Here is a 20,386-nt window from a genome sequence, read left to right as displayed (position 1 = left end):
GGGGGATATCCCCAATCGATAGGAGGGAGCAGCTTCCCCCTTATAATTTCTGAAAAAAATGAAAGAGATGGCTATCTTTAGGGTAGCTTTCGAATGAAGATTTTATTTCATCAGCTTACAAAACCATGTTTAATAAAAATTCATGAATATCTACAAGCCGCTTGTTAATGCATATCAGACCTCAGACGCATTATTGCTTAGAGGTATTGCATACCACCCAGGCACACAGGAAGGTAATGAATCTCTCGCTCCCATTACTGGTATAGCGGTCGCCCCCTGCCTGTGGCGAAGCAGAGTGAGCGCTTAGCAGTAAGCATGTGTTGGGCGGGTTGCCTTCGCCACCTCCCCCTTAGATTCCGTGATTTTTCCGGGTGCATTCAAAGCATGATAAATATGATTTCTTGCTATTCCGGAATCCTTTTATGATAACCTTTTGCACAATTACCTCGTGTGTCACTAAGTTCTGCAACCCAGGGGCGCAGCTAGGAATTAAAGTAGTTAGAAGAGTAAGAACGAATTAGTATTAGTTGCGCCTAAAACCCTCCCCAAGGCTGGGGGGGGGGTTTTAGGCGCAACTAATACTAACAGGTGTGGAGGTATTGTATACCCACCAGGGCAAGCGGGGGCCCTCCTCCCGAAAAATTTGAAAAATAATGGTTCAAAATGACTAGTTTTACGGCTTTCTGAGGGATATTTGATAAATCCTAACTCTATTCTATAAGTAATACTGATCCAAATAAGTAAAATGGATTAAACTTAAAAATTTCTCATAGCTCTGGGGGAGGGGAGGGTTTATCCCCCAAAACCCCCCCTCGCTGCGCCACTGCTGCAACCCAGGTTATACTAAGGCCAACCTACCGGTAAGTTTGGTTGCATGCAGGTATTGTGTGGCTGAAACATTGTTGAATAAAATTACTAAATTTTAAGGCCACAGGGAAGAATAAATATAATGTAATTCTTCAGTGAGTAAAACAAGACTAGAAAGAATGGATGAACCTGTGTGGCTGTAAAGTTCATGAATAACACTAGTATACAAGGTTTTGTTGCTTTTTAATGAAGAGATTAATCTGGAAGGATAATTTTCTTCTGATTCAGAAAATGATGTTTAAAATTCTGTAAAAATTTTGGTTTTCTCAAAAATCATGAATATGTGAAGCAAGCAAAAAAAACAATTCTTTCCAGATGTAGCTTCAAGGTGACATGAGTGAGCAGTACTGCAATAACCTTTTATTCCCTGCTTAGAGAGCATCCATGAATATGGAGCTATGTACATACATTCCAGTTCATTCATCACTGTGGCATTTTCTGCCTGTGTCCTACAGGGTCTGTTGATCAGAGTTAGGCACAGCAAAAGAAATGGATTTTTAAAAGATGTCACCTTAATTATATCTGAATAATTGTAAGCTAGATAAAGGATCTACCTACAAGGGTTGTACCAAAAGTAAGGTTCCCAATCAGCTACAATGTAGAGGGAAGGTCCTAGGCTAAATCCAATTACAGTGCCGTGTGCAGTGGTTCCCCCACTCTCGTTCGTGCCAAATGTGAGGTTTGAGCAGTAATCAGATTTCTCCATGCAAGGAAGTTACCGCCCATTGAGATTCATCGGCAACTGACTGAGGTTTATGGTGAAGAGTGCATATCCGTTCAGCACGTCCGCAAATGGTGCAGAGCTTTTGCTGAGGGTCGCACTGAAGTTCACGATGAAGAACGGAGTGGAAGACCACCAGCTTCGGACGCGATTGTCCAGAAGATCAACAATGAGATGCTCAAGGATCGCAGGGTCACTGTCCATTGAACATGCTGAGCGGATTCCTGAAGCTTCCCACAGCACAATTGAAAGAACTTTAACAGAAACGTTGGGTTATCGAAAGGTGTGTGCTCGCTGGGTCTCCCGGATGCTGACTGACGGACACTCGGAGCAACGCCTTGACTGTGCTCGCAAATTTCTTCAGCAGTGTGAGGGGGGAGGCAACAAGGAGAAGTTGTTGACTCGATCGTCACGGGAGATGAAACATGGGTGTTTCATTGCACCCCTGAAACAAAACAGCAATCTTGTCAGTGGCATCACTCCGGCTCACCGCCACCGAAGAAATTCAAACAGATGCAGTCGGCAGGAAAGGTTATGGCAACAGTGTTTTGGGACCGAAAGGGGGTACTCCTCATCGATTTCATGCAACCAGGGACGACAATAAACTCCAAAAGATATTGTGAATCATTGACTAAACTCTGGCGAGCTATCCAGAATTGCCGAAGAGGACGACTGACGGAAGGAGTAGTGCTTCTTCATGACAACGCTCGACCACACGCCGCTCATCAAACTCAGGAGCTTTTGGAGAAATTCGGGTGGACTGTTATGCCCCATCCCCCGTACAGCCCAGACTTAGCCCTTACCAATTATCACCTCTTCCCCAAGCTAAAGGAACACTTGGGCGGCAAACGCTTCAAAAGCGACGATGAAGTCCAGACAGAGGTCACACGCTTCCTCAATGGGTTGGCAGGAGACTACTTTAACTTAGGGATACAAAAGCTGGAGCACCGTCTTCAAAAAAGCCTTGAAAAAAATGGAGACTACTTTGAAAAATAGGCAAAAGTGTACGCTTTTTCACATTATAAAAATTAATAACAATTAAATTTTTTTCTATTTGTAAGAAATATGGGAACCTTACTTTTGGTACAACCCACGTACTTGCCATTCGATCCTAAAATTATTGGTTTCATGTAATCTCAGAGAATGAAATATTTTTTCATCTCACCGCAGTAAAACACTTTTATGTTACAAGAAAGACGGATGATAATCACTATTTTTGGCTAAGATGGTGTTTCAAGCATGTGTTTGCTTGTATTGACAAACAATTCTGGAAAATAAGTAATGGAGTGGTTTAGCACTAGCTCCCCAAAAATGTTTCTCTGCAGTGAGATGAAAAAATATTTCATTTACTGCAAATACATGAAACCAATAATTTGCGGATTAAATGGCAATTAAGAGCCTCTATTTAGCTTCTGAATTTTAGGTTCATTCTGGTTTCAATTTATTCAAGGTTGATTGAATTAGGACCATGTTGAAACCACTCTATGGTCCACCAAGGGAATTTGATGTCAGAAGCTTTTGGAGAACATATAGCTTTTATAAAGTGCACATTTAAGCTAATAGAACCAACAAGGACTCAGATTTTAATTATGACCTTAAGGGCCATGCAGTGCCATGACAATCATTCAAAAATAATTTAGGTGATATTTATTTTAAAATCCATGTTTTTTACTTAATTCATGGATCAACTAGATGGATTGTAAAGCTCACCAAAAATAAAATAAAATGCATGGGGCGGTTAAAGTTCAGCCACAATTGCAAATTGATGAGGGCCAAAGTCAAATTTTAGGAAAAAGCATACAATGTATGAAAACACATTCATGAGCCGCAAACTTCTCTTTCAGTCACCTAAAATAAACATTCCTAACACTCAGATAGAATGAAGATTTAACAGGAAAAGATTGAAATTTTGCCTTGGAAAGCCTATAAACACATTGGAATGTAGATTTGTGATACATAAAAACTGGACTTTCTAGACCAGCAAAGCCACTTGCCCCCCAATTTATCTTTTCAGCAGTACCTATCCTGTGCCAGGTCTGCCATGCTGGAAGGATCTTTGCTTATGGCTAATTTTTAAAATGCAATGGGACTACTCGTAGAGAAGTGACTGACAAAGGTGACTGTACACTATTTTGAAATGAAGTTACTGCCACACTTCAAAACGCCATCGTCGCCAGGACTAAATTTTCTTAATACTTCACCATAAATTTCAAGGGATCTCTAGAATCCATCTTGAACTGCTACAAAGTAGTTTGCATGGTGTACAAATGAGTTCCAAAACTGGTTACCGACTGGTACAAATGAGTTCCCAAGGTTGAAAATGTGTTCCATAGTAGTTTCCAATGGGAATCCAAAGCAGTTCAAAATGTGTTACATATGAGTTAGAAAAGTGTACAAATGATTTGATGACATGGTAGGATGCTATGATGTCATGAACTGCTGTGTACAGTGTTTCAATTCCAAAGTAGTTCGAAAGCAAATACAAATCAGTGGTTAAAAAACAGATAGATGACAGTTCCAAATGTCTTACACAGCAGAAATTTTTCCCTGAGATGTAGCATCCTTGAAAATAGATAATTTCAAATTACAACCAAAACTAACACTATATATGTATTTGCAATGGCAATGATAACCACCAAAAAGGGGCATATGAACGCACCCAGATATATACGATATTACTACAATGTAAATTTCAAATGACCGGTGGCACTCTTTAAATTGGCTCAAGAGAATGCCACGAAGCAAAGTGGTATTTACAAAAGTGTTACTGGGCAAATGAATCTATCTGCAGTACAAAAAACATGATGAACATCCTTCGATGACAGTGATATCCTAAGGGGATAATATTATCAATTAAGGATGCTGTGGCAATGGGAAGAGACACATGTGTAGTGATTGCAAAACGAATTTAATGAGTGTTATGTTTGGGAAAATAATAATAATAATAATAATAATAAATTTATTGGTGCCAAAAGATATGCAAAAACATACATATATAGGACCCGTCAAAAAGGATAAACACTTACACAAGAGATTCTGAATGAACAATACATAAAAGAATGTTACACAGTTACAACAAAACAATTAAGAATTGAGGAATTCCTCAATAGAATAAAAGGTATTGTTTAAAAGGTACATCTTTAATTTAGAGGAGAAATTTCCTTTCACCTTTTCATCTTTTAATGAGGCAGGTAGGTTATTATAAATCCTGCAACTCATGGTGACAGGACCAGTATTAAAAATACAAAGGTTATGTTGTCTCACAGCATAATTGTCTCTGCTTCTCGTGTTATGATTATGAATATCAAGATTCTTTATAAGTGTCAAGTGAGAATGGTGATTTCTTATAAGCATCGCAGCACAATAAATATAAATACAAGGTAGGGGAAGGATTTGTAACTTTTTAAAAAGATTGCGACAGCTGTCTCGTTTCCTAGCTTTGCAGATGATTCTGACTGCCCATTTCTGTAATTTAAAAATACGAACAGCCTTAGGGGATAGACCCCAGGCTAAAATACCATATCTTAGCCTGCTGTAGATATGAGCAAAATAAATAGTGATAGCTGTTCGTGAGTCGGTTAATTGCATCATGCGTCTAATGAGATAGCATCCAGATGCAATAGAGGATGAAATATGATTAATATGAGAGTCCCAGGACAGATTTTCATTAATGATGAGCCCAAGAAATTTGGTGTCATTGACACGTTGAAGACTGACGTCTTCAAATTTTAAATAAAGGCTGTAATCAATTATTTTTTGAGCAGGGTGGAAAAAGACATATGCACACTTGGCTTTATTTAAGTTTACTTTGTTGGAGAGGCACCACTTTTCCATGTCGAAGACAGCATTTTGAGCAGTGACTACAGGATTATCATCATTTTTGATTAGATGATTTGTATCATCAGCGTACATGAAAATATTTCTATTCAATGATGAAGGAAGATCATTTATGTATAGTAAAAAAAGGAGGGGCCCAAGGATGGAGCCTTGAGGAACACCCCCTGCCACCTTGCGATATGATGAAGTATGTTTGGACATCTTGTCATGTGTAACAGTTACTGATTGAGTCCTATTTGAAAGAAAAGATCTAATGAGGTTGTTAGGGATGCCCCTTATTCCATAGAAGTGAATTTTCTTAAGAAGAATCTCAAAGTCAACAGAGTCAAAAGCTTTAGTGAGATCATAAAAAATCCCAATGGTATGTAAATGATGATCAAGACCATCAATGACAGCATCAATAAATTTGTAAATGGCAAATTCAGCAGAGAGGCCACCTATGAAACCAAATTGGCTTTTTGATAGAACATTGTTCTTGATTAAGAAAGACATAATCCTCCTTGAAATGATACTTTCAAGTATTTTTGAAAAGACTGATAGTTTAGAGATAGGTCGATAGTTATCCATAACATGAGGATCACCCTTTTTGAGTAAGGGAACCACAGTAGCCATCTTTAGTTTATCAGGAAAGATGCCAGAGGAAAGAGAGGCATTGACCAGATGCGTGATAGGAGTGAGAAGTAAGTTCATGCAATTTCCTTTAAGAAGGGAGCATGGAATCTCATCCCATCCAGCTGAGTGTTTTAAATTAATTTTTTTAATTACAGATTCAATTTCCTTTTCACATGTAGGGTAAAAGTATATATTATTCATAACTGAATGTATATGTGAGTAGTTATCTGAGTTAATGCATCCAGTAGCTGGTTTTGTAATGGTATCCAGGAAATGATTGTTGAAGTAGGTGGCAATTTGCTCAGGGTCATGAATTGAAATGTTATTGTGGAGAATTGATTTGGTAAAATTAATGTTTTTGGATTTCCCATAGGTATTATTAATAATGTTCCAGGCGGTTTTAGATTTGTTATTGGAGGAGGAAATTGATTTGATGTTATACATTTTTCTGGTGCTGTTGATCACACTGGAGCAGTGCTTTTTAAAGTCAATATACTGACCAAGACCAAGACCAAAAAGACCAAGCTCCCATAAAGGCAACATAAGCATATTGATAGCACAGATAGACACATGGATGGTTTGAGCTTTGATTACTAGTTGATACATAATCAACATGCATATTACCGTAGAAAATATATGTATGTACATATCTATTAGGCTTCAATTTGTGTTCATACAGTGATGAGTTATGTAATAAAAATAAAATTCAGTAAATTACACTCTTTTCCACGTTGCTGAGTAGAAAACCAGAAACTGGGGACCATGAGTATGCTTAATGCAATGCCTTCATTTAACCTTGACTTCCAACAATGGAATATGACTTAGATGTTCATGCAGGGGTATTGGACAGATTTAAGGAAAAATGTGCAGAGAATCCTAAGGTCCATTAATAGTTCAGGAACTTGGAGATTGTGTGGTGCAAATGATTAAGAGCCATCCCCACCAGAAGGAGAGATGACTTCTGAGGCACATCTGCATTATTATGCATAATTGCAGTAAAACCACAACCTGCCTGATGAAAATCGTAAGGCAATGAGATAGTTTGATCAGGTTCTCATGGGATTTTAAGGATATTTTTGGTCAAATTCTAAACTGAACTTGAATTAAAAACTAAATGGAGGTGCCTAAATAGGTCATATGTAACAATTCAAAACCCAATTGAAATACTTTCATTGAAAACCTCAGTGTTTGCTAAAAGAAATTTCTTTGGAGGTTTCAAATACCCCGATTGAAATTCTCTCTGATTTGACTGATGCAGACCTTTACCAACTCTGTAAAATACCTAAGCATTGTATTAGAGAAATTCCACTCAACACATTTTGATAAGGCTCTATAGACAACTTCTATCCGTTCCATTTGAAACCTCTACAGAGGTATTTAAGACCCTCCTTCAAATCCTCTGTGAATCTACTGTTCCCTATTGAACCTCTTCATTTAAATAAATATCTTGATAAAGAAATGACAGTAAAGTTCATGCAATGCATTATTTATCATACATAATAGGAAAAATCTCTCCACTTAGTACCTCCTTTTTCATGAATCCTTCATCTGCATGCATCTATAATGAGTAACCTGAACCCATGGCAAATCATTAGTACCTTGCTATCTCAACATTCATCCTCATTGCTGGAATTTCAGAACTTTTAGCAGAAAGCGTGATGTGGCTGTTTCCAAGCTTTCCCACGAGTTTGAAAGATGGGATTGTGAGCTTTAGCAAAATCTTGGCAGATTTGTTGCAAAACAGAAAGGGGGAGAGAGAGTATTTCTACATTCCTATACATCAAGTTAACATGTATAATTCCATATCCTGATTATTTCATTTATTATGTCATATAATTTTGGAACTTAGCATTTCTGGATTGGCATAGCATGCAGAAATGTTTGTATAAAACATAACCAACCACTAACAGAAATGTAAAGCCTCATAAGATCTTCACACTAGTATTCCTCTGGGTTATTTTTGTTATTTGAGCACTTATTAATTGGAAAGTAAATTTTTAAATGCTCAAAAACATTTACACATGCATTCAGATGACTTCTATTATGTTTGAGCATTGGCTAGAGCCAATGCCAAATACAAATTGATGCCATTGTTTCCCTGAACTCATACAAATATTGATTAAAAATACCAGATTGCATTATTAATTTCAAGAGACTCTTGCGGCCAACTTACGGCACTCTAAGGGCTTGCCAAAATTTTGGACCTCCCAGTTTTCATTTACCTTGTAGTTTTACTGTGTGACATTGGTAGTGCTCTCACACGACATAACGATTATATTACAGGTGAAGAGCTAAATTTGCTGCCAATAGGGTAGTTTCCTATTATTTTTTATTGCCTGAATCGAAAGATTATTACTCCTGGAGTACGCATTTCACGCTCTTAGATTTTCGAATGACGATATCTATTTTTCGCAATTAAACGAAAAGTGAAAATTTTCAAGCGTGCGATAACGCGACGGCTAAGTAGGAATGATGGGAAGAAGTCCGTGTGACGTATTTCTGGTTCCCGCTCCCGCCCTGTGCGGTGACCTTGAGGCGAGGCTTGAGAGCTGATACGACGCAGGCTGCTAGCAGGTAGCAGAGTACCCTGCTAGCGCTTGGCTTAAATAAGGATTATTAATACCCTATCAAACGAAGGAAACTTTCCGAACTTAGGTAATTTTAATGGGTGATTATTAAGACATGTTTCCCTGAGCTCTTTGCCTCATGCATGAATTGGTAATCTCAGACAACGTAAAACTCCGATCTACTCGTATAGAAACTAGGCCCCTGTGACGTCATGTGGAATGGAATCGCATGGGTGCCAATCTGGCCTTTTTCAAATGAGGTTAAAATTGACCATTGCCATTCGTCTACACTGGGATTTCTAAAACCAAATAATTTGTATACTATGAATACACTTATGGTGGGTAACGAATTGCAATCAATGCATTTCGTTTTCTTTGATGAGGGAAACTACCCTATTGAGCATTCCTCTATGTATTTGTTTGTTTTACACCACTTCTGCCATTTGCTTCTTATATGTACATAGTCATAGATTACCTCTAGGCACATTAGTGATAACAGTAACTATCATTTTGCCAATTGTATTATGATAAATAACCTATTTCAACATAATTTAAATTTTGCTTCTGCATAATGAAAAAATCATGATAACGGTAAAAGTAAGTACATATGGTAGAACCAGTGGAAAAATTATTCTAACTATTACAAAGTAAACTTAATGATGTGATGAGGATGAGTGCTTGCAGGTGATATTGTAATTATTTACTGCAAATTTGGCTGTGCTTATTTTAGATTTCAGAGGAATAAGATGAGAAAGGTTCTCAGAGTGAAACTCAGTGCTGTATCAACAAATTGTAATTTAAATGCATAAATAATGCTTTGTGTTTTTGAGAGCATGAGCAACTGGTGATTTCTAGTACATATTAATTTTATAATTACGACTTAAAAATAAAATCCCTATCTGGTGGCATTTGTGCCCTTGCCCTCAAGCTGGCAGATAAAAATGTTCATAGTAATCACTAGTGAAAGAAAATACCTTCAAAGACAAGATATTCAAATGCCAATAAAAGTTGGAATGAAAAATATCTCTGAAATCAGTTTTTTTGATTGTCTTCGGCAACAGAGTGTATAACTGGTGTTAACCCACCTAAGGCTAGGATTACCCAACAATTTATTAAACAAAAAACTGACTGCTGGCAATGAATTTAGATGGAGAGGTATTACCATTTCAATTGCATTCTACTGCACCAAACTAACCAGTGTCTGAATTAAAACAATACAACAGAAGATGGGAAAAAATCAATTCATCATGACCGCAATGGGAAATTCATTAAATTCTACCATTGGTTAGATGCAGCTCTCCACACTCCTATCGATTCCCCCCTTCACTTTCCCCTCTTTTAGCTCAATGAATCAAAGGTAGGTAGTTAAGGCCGAGATGGGAAATTGAATCACTTTGTACAAGTAAAACAAAAGTGCACAGGCAAAAACACTTCTCTTTTACATCATTATCGTCGCACCTGTCTTTACCATAAATTTTCACAGGGAAGTAATCAAGGCTACTATGGGAAAGAAAGCACTGAAATACTGTTTGCTTGCATTTGAAAAATGCCCAGGGATCAAAGACCCTCATTTCGTTACGGCAGTTAAATTTGCATACCTTATAGGAGACAATCTGAGGACATTATTGTAATTGTAATTAGTGGAGCAATTGTAGCAGGTTCCAATGCTGGTTTATGCGACCAACAATATACGCACAAAACATTTGGTATAACCTAAAATTGGCCTGTGTCATTTTCTGATCATCATCATCTTCATCATCACCAGTCAAAACACCCATAATTTGACTCAGTTCTTCTGTCAGCTGATCTTTTCACCTACATTTTCTTCTCCTTCTTAACCTGTTGAGTATATGAATTTTATTCGAGATCACCCTTTTCCATTCTTGCTATTGCCGGCACACATGCCAACTAAAAGATATGCTATACAGAACTGGGAGTTGATCAATTCCACTTAGCCTTAACCACAACCCACATTGTATGGGAGTAAACATGTTTGCATTTGGATCAGAAGCCCTTAACAAGCTCTCAACTTGTGAGGATCCTTTGTGCAAATTCTTGTTCACATATCCTCAATTCCACATACGTATTCCCATCTTCAGTGATCCAACATCACTCAAGTAGGAGCACATTCCCCCAGAGTCAAGCCCACAAGACCTGTGACTGAGTTTTCTTTAGTGCGTGAGAGGATATCAACCCCTTTGCTGCTGTGAACATACCTTTTCTTCTTCCCTGCCATGCACTCAGCGTTTTTGCCGCATGTGAGGGGTAGGTTTGCAGACGTTGGGCCGCAGTGAGAGGGTTAACCCAGGCAAGTTAGGTCCCATGAACCATTGCAAAGGATCCTTACAAGTTGAGAGCATGCTTCTGAGTATGCACAGGGTTTCTGGCTGAGAAACTGTGGCTGGTCACTGCTTTGAATTATCACGTTACCACAAACACAGTAAAATGATCCATACCTTTGGCAAGGTTTTAAGCATCATGGCTATTCAAACTCCAATTGAGGCCATAGAGCTCAATTTCCCTCATCTTCATATTGATGACATTTAATAAAACAAGAGTGAGAAAAATGTTAAATAAAAAATGGCACAGAAAAGATCAAAAGGCACACAATGTACTTATATATGCATGCATAATCTAAATGACAACCTTGGTGGCAACTGGGTCAGATGCCTTGCCAGGCAAACTTGCATCATAGGCTCGATTCCTGCCCACACCATTCCCAGCCCAAGGCTTGGGTGTTCATTGCCATCTAAAGGTTTCAGTCCCTGAGACACCACTGGACAAGCTATCAGATTATCTGGATCTCAGGGGTACATGAACTGCCAGGGATGCCCAATAAGCAAAAACTAATGAAAATCAGACAAAATATTTTCTGAATTTTATATTCAAATTATTTACAATACAATTTCTTTGAAAGAGACAAATTCTCTATTTAGCTATGTCCAATTCACATCTAGACTAATCTTCAAAGGATCTTCAGGCTTTTCAGAACTTATTACTCTAACTGGAGGAAGGGGCCTGATTTTGCGGCCAAAGCGCCCAGTTTTCCTCTGCCATAATCCTGACCTGGGTCTGTTTCCTAGCTCTCGGTTCTTTTGAGCACTTCCAATGGGGGTTTTGTTATGCATCACATTAGACATCCTCCCTGAAAAATAACATTTACCAATTAACTGCCTACTGAGAACAAGTAGCTCAAGTAATGGACCTTGGGTCTTCTCATGATATACACTATGCCAAAACATATTCACATTTCAATATCAGAGAATTATATTCAGATGATTATAACCTACCAGCAACTGCCATGCATTCCTGCTGCAAAGACAATTCTTGCTTGGATGGGAGCTGAACAATCACTCTATCACCAATGCGCCGCACCACAGTGCAACATGTTCCAGCACCATGAGCTAAGAATCCTCCCTTCCCAGGTATCATCTCAACATCACACACCTGAGTGCCAATCGGATAAGCTCCGAGAGGATGGGCATCACCTTCATAGACACGCACTAGATTAGGAAAAACAATTATAGCAGAAATATTAACCATTTACTATGAGCAGAACACTAAAATAACCCAACTCTGAACACAATATTATGTACACATTTTGCCAGGTTATCATCACGGCAATCTTATAGCAAGCACAAGAATCAGTCAATCAACAACCCAATGTGCTATATCTAGACATGCTCATATTTTTCTGCTTTGATAAACCCAGCTTTGCCATAGAGCTAGGGCCTGGCAGTTTTACAGTACTGTGGTTCGACTTTTTTCTGAAACAAATGGGCCAGTTCACTTTTGGGAAAAAACTAAGGCACCGCTTTCAGCTGCTGAACCAGGTTTTCCCAAAAAGGTTTCAAACCAAAGGACTGGAGAAAAGGCTCTGAATCCATGCTGGTTCCAGCCCATGCATTGGTTTCTCCCCTATAAAGGTTCAGAATCAGTGCACCAGGGAAAAGCCTCGATGATTGTCCAATGCTGGACTTCCACAACAGAGCCTAACTCCCCCCCCCCCCAAGTCTCCCTTTGAATAAAGGCTGGCTCGTCCATGTCAAGCATATTAATATATGTATCTCAACGATGTTAATACTATTGTATTTTTCACATTATTTTTGATGGTTATGAAAATAAATTAGACAGATTTCATGATGCCCCAAATAAATGCTGTAACATGTTTTAAAACCAATGCTTTTGGTTTTGCAAGACTTGGCAGAGAAGAGTTCTTTGCTTTCGGTTATTATCTACCCCTTTCACACTCAATGAGTAATGAATTGAAAATGCTAGTGATAACCTCAAAATTCAAGTCGGAAATGCAGGCCAAAATGTGCTTTGCGATACATTAAATTCATCATATGTAAATTTAATCTCTCAATAGTATATTTAATAATTATTTATGAACCTTATTGTTTAACTAATAAGTTGGGATCATTTAGTCCATCTTTTTTTAAATTTTAATTTATATCCAAATCAAAAATTTAGTTGTATGTCCATGAAATTTACAGAATACATTCCCAGTATGATTACCTGTGAAATTAAGGAAGGATTTTAGAAATAACAATTTTCAACAGTGGATTTTAACCTATTTAAATTTTCATTTATAAACATTACATAAAAACATTCAGGAAAGAAGATATGAAGTGATGGTTATAAAGGATCTCCACAAAATACATATCTACCTCTTCAATCCAAATAAAAAAATTTACGAAGGAATTTTGTATGAATTTGGGGTATTTATACCACAGTAAGGTTTAATTTTATTCAATGTAAAAAAGGAAATTTTGGTAGAGCCACGAAATGTTCAGTTCACATACAGTGTATATTTACTGTAAGATCAATAGGCACACTGAGTAAAGATTGCCTAACATAATTTCTAGGGTAGTTATAACTTACGCTAGTAATTCACTTAAAAATATATGATTATTGCAAGAACTGGTTTTTTGTGTGGTTTTTATCCCATCAAAGTTTACATGAACTAACTATGGGAAAAGCAAAGTAGTGGTGATAAAGAGATGAAACTTCACCTATGTATATCTGTCATGTGACTTTTAAAAATATTAAAAAGAATTTTTGTGAACTCTTAGGTTACCTTTAACCCCATGATAGCTTACTTTTTCTACAGTAAATAGCAATGAACTGGCAATATGGATAAAAAATTTCATTGCATATCCGAAGTGTTTTCAAAGAATAAAAATGTTAAAAAATTAAATTCTGTTGACCTTTTACTATCAAGTTTAGAAGTACAATATAACCTATGACATAAAAAAGTCAAGTAGAACAAACTGTACACTGAAGACACCAGCTATGGAGGAAATGCCAGTTCAGCCGTAAGCAATGGTTCAGATTGAAAAAAAACGATTGTGGAAAAAGCACAGCTTCAAAACTTTAAGTTCAGCAGAAAAAATCTGGAGTAATAGTAGAGCTTTTGTTGATACCTGTGATGCTTTGTGCAACCGGCCGGTCAAATTAGTTGAAATTGAAAGATAAATTGGTGACTAAGGCCTTTAACTGTTCTAGTAAACTGCAAGATATATCTCTGTATAAAAGAGGACCCTTTCCTGTTTAATGCTTAACCACACAGGGAATACCAATACCAAATCATAATTATCATACGATACAAACCTGGAATCCGAGGAATTTCATTTGATGACTTAATTATGTCACCAGGCTTCATGTTCTCTGTAGCCATTATGTAGCGCATTCTATCACCACTGGCAACCAGGGCAATATTAGCAGTACGGCACCCATCTTTAATAATGTGCAACACTTTTTCAACCAGGGGTTCCGTAGCATTTGGCGGTAATCTATGCCAATCAACCCAGTGGTAAGGAAATTTGATTCCTCCTCCTATTCCTTTCGCCACAAGCCTCTCTGAAATAAATGTAAACCATAAATCATACCAGTAAATCATTAGCTAAATTTCAGGAATGCGTCTCTCTTTGCTACTTACTTGTAATAGGGTCTCTACCGCCCAGTCTCGTGTATGGGATTGGCTCGACTGTGTACTTCTTGGGGAAATGTACCACCCGTCGATAACAAGCCCCAGCTCCAGGCTTGGGAACCGTTACATCTTTTGCTATACACCGAAAGAGCACTTTACTTGAAAAAGGATTCAGCTTAGGCTCTAATGCAAAGGAGAAAAGGGACTTCAGTCCCCAAGTAGCCATAGAGGATTAGGATGAACGAACTATTGCTTCATTGGACGCCAGAGTACCTATGGCACATTAGAGAAATAATGCCACCTCTAAGATCAACTCAATTACATCAAATTAATAAACCTTAATCTGTTCAAGAAATTGGGCCACCGCTGCTCAATTCACAACAAAAACACGACGAACACGACAAACAGTAACACCGGCGATACAGGCTGCTACAGGCTGATCGATCGATCGTTATCAATCCTCAGATCGATTTATATCGATGACGTAATATCGATGGAATTATCGATAGCATCGAAAGTCTCGTGCGCTCGTGCTTTCGTATCGATATTATCAGCTATCAGCCGACTGACGAAAAGAGTTTTCGTGAAGTTTGTGTTTTTGTCCTGCGACTGCAGGTTGAGTGGGGAAAGAGGATGTTTGAACGTTACAAACTGGAATTTCGGCAAGATGGGATTATTAAATATTTTGTGTAGAATATATCGTAAAGGTGAAAGTTGTAACCGGATGTCTTCATTGCGTTTGCCGGCAGTCGTAGTACATTTCTTAATGTTTACATTCTCATTCTAGGCATGTGAAATTATTGTAGGTATTTAATTTTGACGTGCATGCATTCCTTTAACAACCATGGAAATCCTTGAAACATTGCGGAAGTTTAAGAGAAGTCTGGAAGCGTACTTTACGTGAGTTGTTTGAGTGCTGAATTTCGACTGGATGTAGAGGCTGGTCTCTCTAAGACGAAATTCTAAATTTTTGCAGGTATAGAAGAGCCCTTATATTTATAATGATCGCATTCTGCCTTATTCTATATGGCGGCCCTATGCTTTTTCGATGGATAACGAGAAGGACTCACAGTCAAGTGAAAGGTAAAGTTTTACTTGGCTCTTTAAATTTGTGAAAACATTGTATGGCTCGAAAACTTTGTGTTGTCTGTAGTTTCGCTGTGTATTTTAGCAGTATTCATTTCTCATCTTATTGCAGACGTAGCTGAACGTTGCCTGAGTGATAGATTGCTACCGTTCTACTTTGAAAATGAAGAGTTCAACGCGAACATTTTACACGTGCCTCGACGAATTAATGAAAAGCCTTACCTTCCTTTCGTTGGTAACGGAATTTTTGGTTTGGACATCTACGCAGACAGGTCTTTATACATTAAAAAAGGGAGGACGCTGTCCGTGTCAGTGCCTGTCAGTCCAGTGGTTGAGTTTTCTTTGGACCCTGACAGCTACAACGAGGCAACAGTGGTCCAGTATACTACCGGAATCGTGTACAAGTTTCAATGCTTCAGTAGCGGAAGCTTTATTTCCTATCAATATTATGCTCATAGGACATTACCTTCTGTTTTGGTTCAGGATATAAAAATCACCAATCCTACGAGTGAACCAATGCATTTGCGACTTTTGCCACCAAATTTATTGCATTGGCCCACAGCAGATTCACGTACATTAAGGTGAGCAGCCATTATCTCACTTTATTAGTTTGTAAGAGAAAATATACATCATATAATTGTGTTAGTAGGTAAGTTTTTCCTCGTTGAAGATGAATAGAAGGTGCGTGGGGCTCGAGACTCGGGCTACTTTGCGTGAATAATTATTTTTCCCCGCTAACGACGTGTAATATCACTGCCTCCTTATTTTGGTAAAGCTATGAATATGCAAATGAAATCGGAAGTGCCAACTTCTCGATATATGTTAAAGTTTTTCTTACGTGTAGTGTCGATACATTGCGAAAACCTGATAGCTGCTTGTATTTGTCATATGTTCCTATAAAATGGACTCATGTCCAATTGTGTTATGTGTTGATGAACATGGATGTGTTCAAAATCATACCACATTCTCAGCTGTGGGTGTCATGCAGCAGGGTTAGAAACATCGTCATTTAAGTAGAAAACTGAGATTCGGCTGTCAGAGTTCTGATAGGGAATAGAAAAAGAAGAGGAAGGTGAGGTGGAGGAGCTAGTATTCCACATGGCTGGTGAGGAGACAGAACTGTTGCTAGATTATAGAAGAATTAGAGCAATCGATTGGAGTTGTGTGGAAAGGTGGGGGTACCCCAAATCCATTTTAGGTTTCTGGCTTAACATCGTGGAACCACAATGTAGGGAAATAAAGTACTCTTTGTACAGTCCACACTGAATATTTATTAACATCGACCTTGGTTTCCCTAGTGTTATATTATACTTTAATAATGATGGAACTGTATCAAAACCATAGTCTGTGTTATTAAAGATTTAGTATGGAATGTACTAAGTAAACTTAGTTTTCCTCAATACATACTACGGAATGGGTGTGGGATGAGTCTGATAAAGGAAATGAAATCTGTAAGGGAGGTACATACTTTCATTCTGTTGGCTGGCCTCTGTGGCAATAGGGTTAGGTCATTGCCCCTTAACCTAGAGATTGTGGGTTCAAATCTTGGTTGGGTGGGTTTCTATCCTCTCAAGGCATATATGCTCCTGATTGTCTCTCTCATCAATTGTCACAGGATTATAGGACCTTAAATTGGCAGAATGAAATAAACAGTGAATTAAAAAGCATGATGGAAAATTTCTGCTTCCATCTTAACATGTGGTTAACAGTGAACCATTGATACTAATAGCTAGGATTGCATTTCTGATGGTGCTATTCACTACTGAAATATAAAATGGCAGTAGGAACAAGACTAACTCAATATCTCAAGGTAAGGGAGTGCTGACCAAGATTCATGAGATATATTGCAATGTTTTGTTGGTGATGTTGGATTACCTATTGCAGAAAAGTCGTTTGTGGAGGCAAAATTGTTCAAAATATTTCATATGTGCAGATTCTGGTGACTATAGACATTGGCACAGCTGCTGTCTGTGAGAAAGGTTGGGTGTGGTAGCAAGAAGGATGCTTAGAAAGATAGATAGAATAGGAGAGGGAATGCAAGTGGGAGTCAGAGAGGGGACAGGGGTATTGTTGAGGGACCCTAAAAACCATTAATAATTAATAAACATTGGATCCTACTTTTGTTTTTCTCACACAAATTACCCCACTTTTGTAAGTATAATCGTATTTTGGGCTTGATTGTGTGGAAAATTATCTTATCCATAATAATGGCAACTCGGTACAAAATTTTTGGTAGGTTAGATACCTATCGTAGTTTCAGTCCTCAGAAATGGCAGTTGTGTGATTCAACTTTCAGAGTTCAAGGCACTAGATAAAAATTCATATCGCACTGACTAATTAACATATCACCATGTTAAGTTCCTGTTCAGTTAGCATTTATTAGAGCCATATTATGCATTATATGATGATCATCACCATAAGTCAACAACCCTAATATGTATTGGTTTGACGCAGCTCTCCCTTTCTCTCTCCTATCTGCTAGCCTTTTCATAGTGTCATATTTCTTCTCTTTTGTTTCCTTCATAACCTGTCCTATGTAACTTATTCGCAGCCATCCCTTGCCCTTCTTTCCTTCCTCCTATCCTTCTACAATTGTTTTCATAAAGCCATCATGCCTCATAATGTGGCCGACTAAATGTCCCATCTTCTCCTTAGGGGTTTTAGAGGACTCCCACTTTTCTTAGCCCTCCCTCATTACTTACTCATTTTTATCTTTATTATTCTTTGGTAGCCTCACATTTTGATTGCTTCCACTCTTGACTTCTCTGCTGCTATCAACGTCCACGCCTCAATCCCATAGAGAAACATGCTCCATGTGTAGCATCTGATGAATTGTTTCCATACCTCTATGCTTGTACTCTCAGTTGTAAGAAGAATTTTCTTTTTGTAGAAATTTTACTGACTGTTTCTTTCTTGCTTTGCACACCGTTTGTCATTCAGCATCCGAGGATACAAAACTCATTTGCCTCTTTAAGCTTTTGTTTGCGTAGGTTTATCTGTCCTAGCCTTCTCTCTTTTGGTGCATAGCAATATCTTAGTCTTCTTTTTGTTTATTTTCAGCTGGTACCTGGCCATTGTCCTTTCCATATTTGTTGAATTCTTCTTCCTATCATTTTCTGTCTCAACTATGACTGAAATGTCTTCAGCAAATCACAGCATAGTAATTCTTTCTTTAAGAATTCTAAGTATTGAATTCCATTCCATGTTATTGAAGGCTTTTTTTAAGTTGAAAAATGCTATGGAAGTCTGTTTGTTCTTCTCCATTCTCTTCTCATTGAGCATCTTAATAGCCAAATTTACTTTTCTAGTGGGGTCTAGGATATCTCGGTACGCCTATCTTGGTGCAAAAGTGGGCGTGCAGTTGTTACGTTTTCTTTATGGCGAAATATGATGGTGTCTTCTAGGTTCGGCTCATAACGTATGATAAAAATATATATTCAAATAATTTTATGGTGTATAAAGTAATAATTAATGAGCATATGTGTGATACCTTACAAACAAAAATAATGGAGATAAATAAGTATGAATTATTATCATTATTAGAATTTTAATGCCCCTTTTAAAGGCAAGAATTTATTTTTAAAATTTTAAGTCATCTGAGACTTTTTTCTGCCATTTGTAAGTCATGCAGCATCTATTAGACCCCAGATGTAATCTTTTCTTTGTTCATTTCATCTTTTAGTACATATTTATGAAACTGTGATTCCTGGTATTATATTATGCATATGAAATATTAAATTGCAGCTTTTTATATTTTTCTCACCTCTGGATGTAATATTTATATTGTTATATTATTGGCATCTAATAAATTCCACATGAAAACTTGAGTTACGCAAGATCGTCCACAAATATTTCACTCTGCAACTTACTACAACTGAAAAATAAATCAATGCAATTAAGAAACAGCTCAACTAAATATCAATACTTTATGAGTAGTGATGCATGAAATCAACAAAGATGAGCTTGCTGCATTATACAAAGCCTCCTTTTGTAACATTTACGGTCTTGAGCTGGCTGAGGACCCTGTAAGAGACAATGATCATCCCTCAGGTAAACTTAGTGGTGCTGCTTATTATCTTTGTGATATAAACTATCAAAAACCAAATGAACTTTTCTGTCATAGTTTTCTTGAAAAATGATTTATGGCGTCCAGTTGACACTATGTTCTCTATGAACACTCCCTGTGAGTTACATTTCATCATTTCTTTGGCAGTTGATCGCAAAATTTTAATTATCGTTTCATAATGTTTTATATTCACTGTAGGTTGTTAATTTAAAATGGTTGAATGATGTACAGATGACATTCAATCATCAGAAGCACATTGGAGATATGCTCTTGCTTTGTACATGTATCTAATAAAACATGTATATTTTATTGAGTGGCTTAAAAATATATCATGGCCACACATGATAAAGCTAACAGCAGCTCTGTCAATACTCATAATCACATATCATGTCTTTATTTCATTGTATTAATAATATGAGCATTTTTTCTAAATTCTTATAGTGTAAATATTTGCCTATGATGTATTATATTAATAATTTCATATATGTACATAGCAACACAATATTGTGAGCAATCATTGCTCTTAGCTCCAATAAGGTTGGTGATGAACAGGCTGTAAGTTTCCAGTATTCAGTAGAGATTTCCTGTATTTCTTAGATGGTAATCAATATAACTAGTAAATAATATTTTGAAGCAAAGAAAGCGAGAGGGAGATTGACCTCTTATCTACCTTGTAAAAAAGGAAAACACCCAAATTT

The 20,386-nt window shown here is 37.5% G+C and overlaps 2 protein-coding genes across 3 annotated transcripts in view; one reads left to right on the top strand and one right to left on the bottom strand.

Moving 5' to 3' along the window:
- Nucleotides 1–11,470: 11,470 nt before the first annotated feature.
- LOC124171442 (39S ribosomal protein L2, mitochondrial) lies at nt 11,471–14,984 on the bottom strand. Its single transcript, XM_046550618.1, has 4 exons — nt 14,546–14,984; nt 14,218–14,466; nt 11,895–12,107; nt 11,471–11,749 (listed from the first exon to the last, which is right to left on the bottom strand). Exons 1-4 carry the CDS (start codon nt 14,760–14,762, stop codon nt 11,541–11,543), a joined length of 888 nt encoding a protein of 295 aa, XP_046406574.1. The 5' UTR covers nt 14,763–14,984; the 3' UTR covers nt 11,471–11,540.
- A 90-nt stretch (nt 14,985–15,074) lies between these two features.
- Nucleotides 15,075–20,386, top strand: part of LOC124170738 (uncharacterized protein KIAA2013 homolog) — a 49,962-nt gene continuing 44,650 nt past the window's right edge. For both annotated transcript variants that reach the window (XM_046549646.1, XM_046549645.1), the window contains exons 1-4: nt 15,075–15,243; nt 15,324–15,436; nt 15,513–15,619; nt 15,735–16,203. In XM_046549646.1, coding sequence (XP_046405602.1) covers nt 15,381–15,436; nt 15,513–15,619; nt 15,735–16,203 — 632 coding nt within the window. In that variant the 5' untranslated portion in view covers nt 15,075–15,243; nt 15,324–15,380. The remainder of the gene's footprint in view (nt 15,244–15,323; nt 15,437–15,512; nt 15,620–15,734; nt 16,204–20,386) is intronic.

This window comes from Ischnura elegans, chromosome X (assembly GCF_921293095.1).
Source record: "Ischnura elegans chromosome X, ioIscEleg1.1, whole genome shotgun sequence".
Taxonomy (NCBI): Eukaryota; Metazoa; Arthropoda; class Insecta; order Odonata; family Coenagrionidae; genus Ischnura; species Ischnura elegans.
The sequence above is the reverse complement of the archived record's forward strand: the minus strand, read 5'-3'. Positions and strand labels throughout refer to the sequence as shown.